At 47.4% G+C, this 1329-nt stretch overlaps 2 protein-coding genes across 2 annotated transcripts in view; one reads left to right on the top strand and one right to left on the bottom strand.

The window, feature by feature from the left end:
* LOC119581661 (rhodopsin-like) overlaps window positions 1–1329 on the top strand; it is a 19583-nt gene that overhangs the window by 15029 nt on the left and 3225 nt on the right. The window lies entirely within an intron of this gene.
* The window catches only part of LOC119581663 (rhodopsin-like), a 1906-nt gene continuing 600 nt past the window's right edge, over window positions 24–1329 (bottom strand). The window contains exon 2 of the mRNA XM_037929788.1: window positions 24–1235. Coding sequence (XP_037785716.1) covers window positions 105–1235 — 1131 coding nt within the window. The 3' untranslated portion in view covers window positions 24–104. The remainder of the gene's footprint in view (window positions 1236–1329) is intronic.

Below are 1329 nucleotides of genomic sequence, written 5' to 3'. Positions count from 1 at the left end.
CAGGTTACTATTAAAGTCGAGGGTTGGATGCTGGGAGTTTTTATTCCAAGTCAATATCAAGGGATTGAGAACAAGGCTTTGATTTCAGAAAATAACATGGTTCCTTAGGCAGATTCGGTCTTCTCAGAGGCCTCAGCAGTAGCAGTGGATCCAGCGTCAGAACCTCCATCTCGGCCCTCTGTAGCACAAGCAAGGCAAGGCAGTTTCTTCTCAAGGGCAGCTCGGTACTTGGGGTGGCTGATGGCGTACACGATGGGGTTGTAGACGGCGTTGGCCTTGGCGAAGACAGATCCCCAGATGGAGAAAAGAGGAGTGACAATGGGTTTGTTGAACATGCCTCCCCAGTTGATGACGAAGTAGGGGGTCCATGCCACGAACCACAGAGTCACAGTCATGAGAGCAACCTTGCACAGACGGCACTCAGCAGAGGTCTTCTGAGCTTCCTCACTCCTCAAGGACTTGACTCCCATCTTCTTGGCTTGTTCTCGCATTCCCTTCTCGTGAGCAGCAACAGCCTTAACGATGAAAGTGTAGCTGTAGATGATATAGGCAAGAGGGAAGAGATATACCCATACAGAGTAGACGTACAGGTAACTCCTGGAGAGTTCAGTCTCCGTCAGGTAGTCAGTACCACATGCAAGCATGTTACCCTCAGGCACATAGCGGTTCCATCCGAAGAAAGGAGGAAGGCACCAAGCAAGAGTGAAAAGCCAAGTGCCAGCAATCCTCATCATAGCACCACCAGATGTAAGAGGTTCAGCAGATACTCCCTTGACGATGACGTTGTATCGGTCAGCAGTGATGAAGACCATGGACCAGATGGACACACAGCCGAAGAAAGAACCGAAGAAGGCATAGATCTCACAGAAGAATGCTCCGAGAACCCACGTTCCCCAGTAAGCATTGACCAGAAGAGGAGGAGTCATAGTGACCATCATGAAGAAATCGGAGATGGCTAAGTTGACAACTAAGAGGTTGGCAGGTGTTCGCAGACTCTTGGTATTCATGAATACCCAAATGACTACGAAGTTACCAGCTACAGATAGTGTTCCCATGACAGTCATCCAGAAACCGAGAAGACCATACCAGAGAGGATTCATGGGAGGGAATTGATACCAGTGAGAATGTACCATATGGAGCATACTTTCTGGCACAGTGTCTACCACTGTATAATTCCCATAAGGATTTGTGGTTGGTAGAACAGTGTCCTGGACTGGACTGTTCCACGACGACATCTGCAATGGAATTTACAATGTAAGATTATGAGTTGGTCATTGCAATATAATATTTGTTCATTCATTTTTTATGTACACAAGAAGATTGATTGGT

The sequence above is a fragment of the Penaeus monodon genome, chromosome 15, assembly GCF_015228065.2.
Source record: "Penaeus monodon isolate SGIC_2016 chromosome 15, NSTDA_Pmon_1, whole genome shotgun sequence".
NCBI lineage: Eukaryota > Metazoa > Arthropoda > Malacostraca > Decapoda > Penaeidae > Penaeus > Penaeus monodon.
This window is presented reverse-complemented; position numbering and strand designations above follow the sequence as displayed.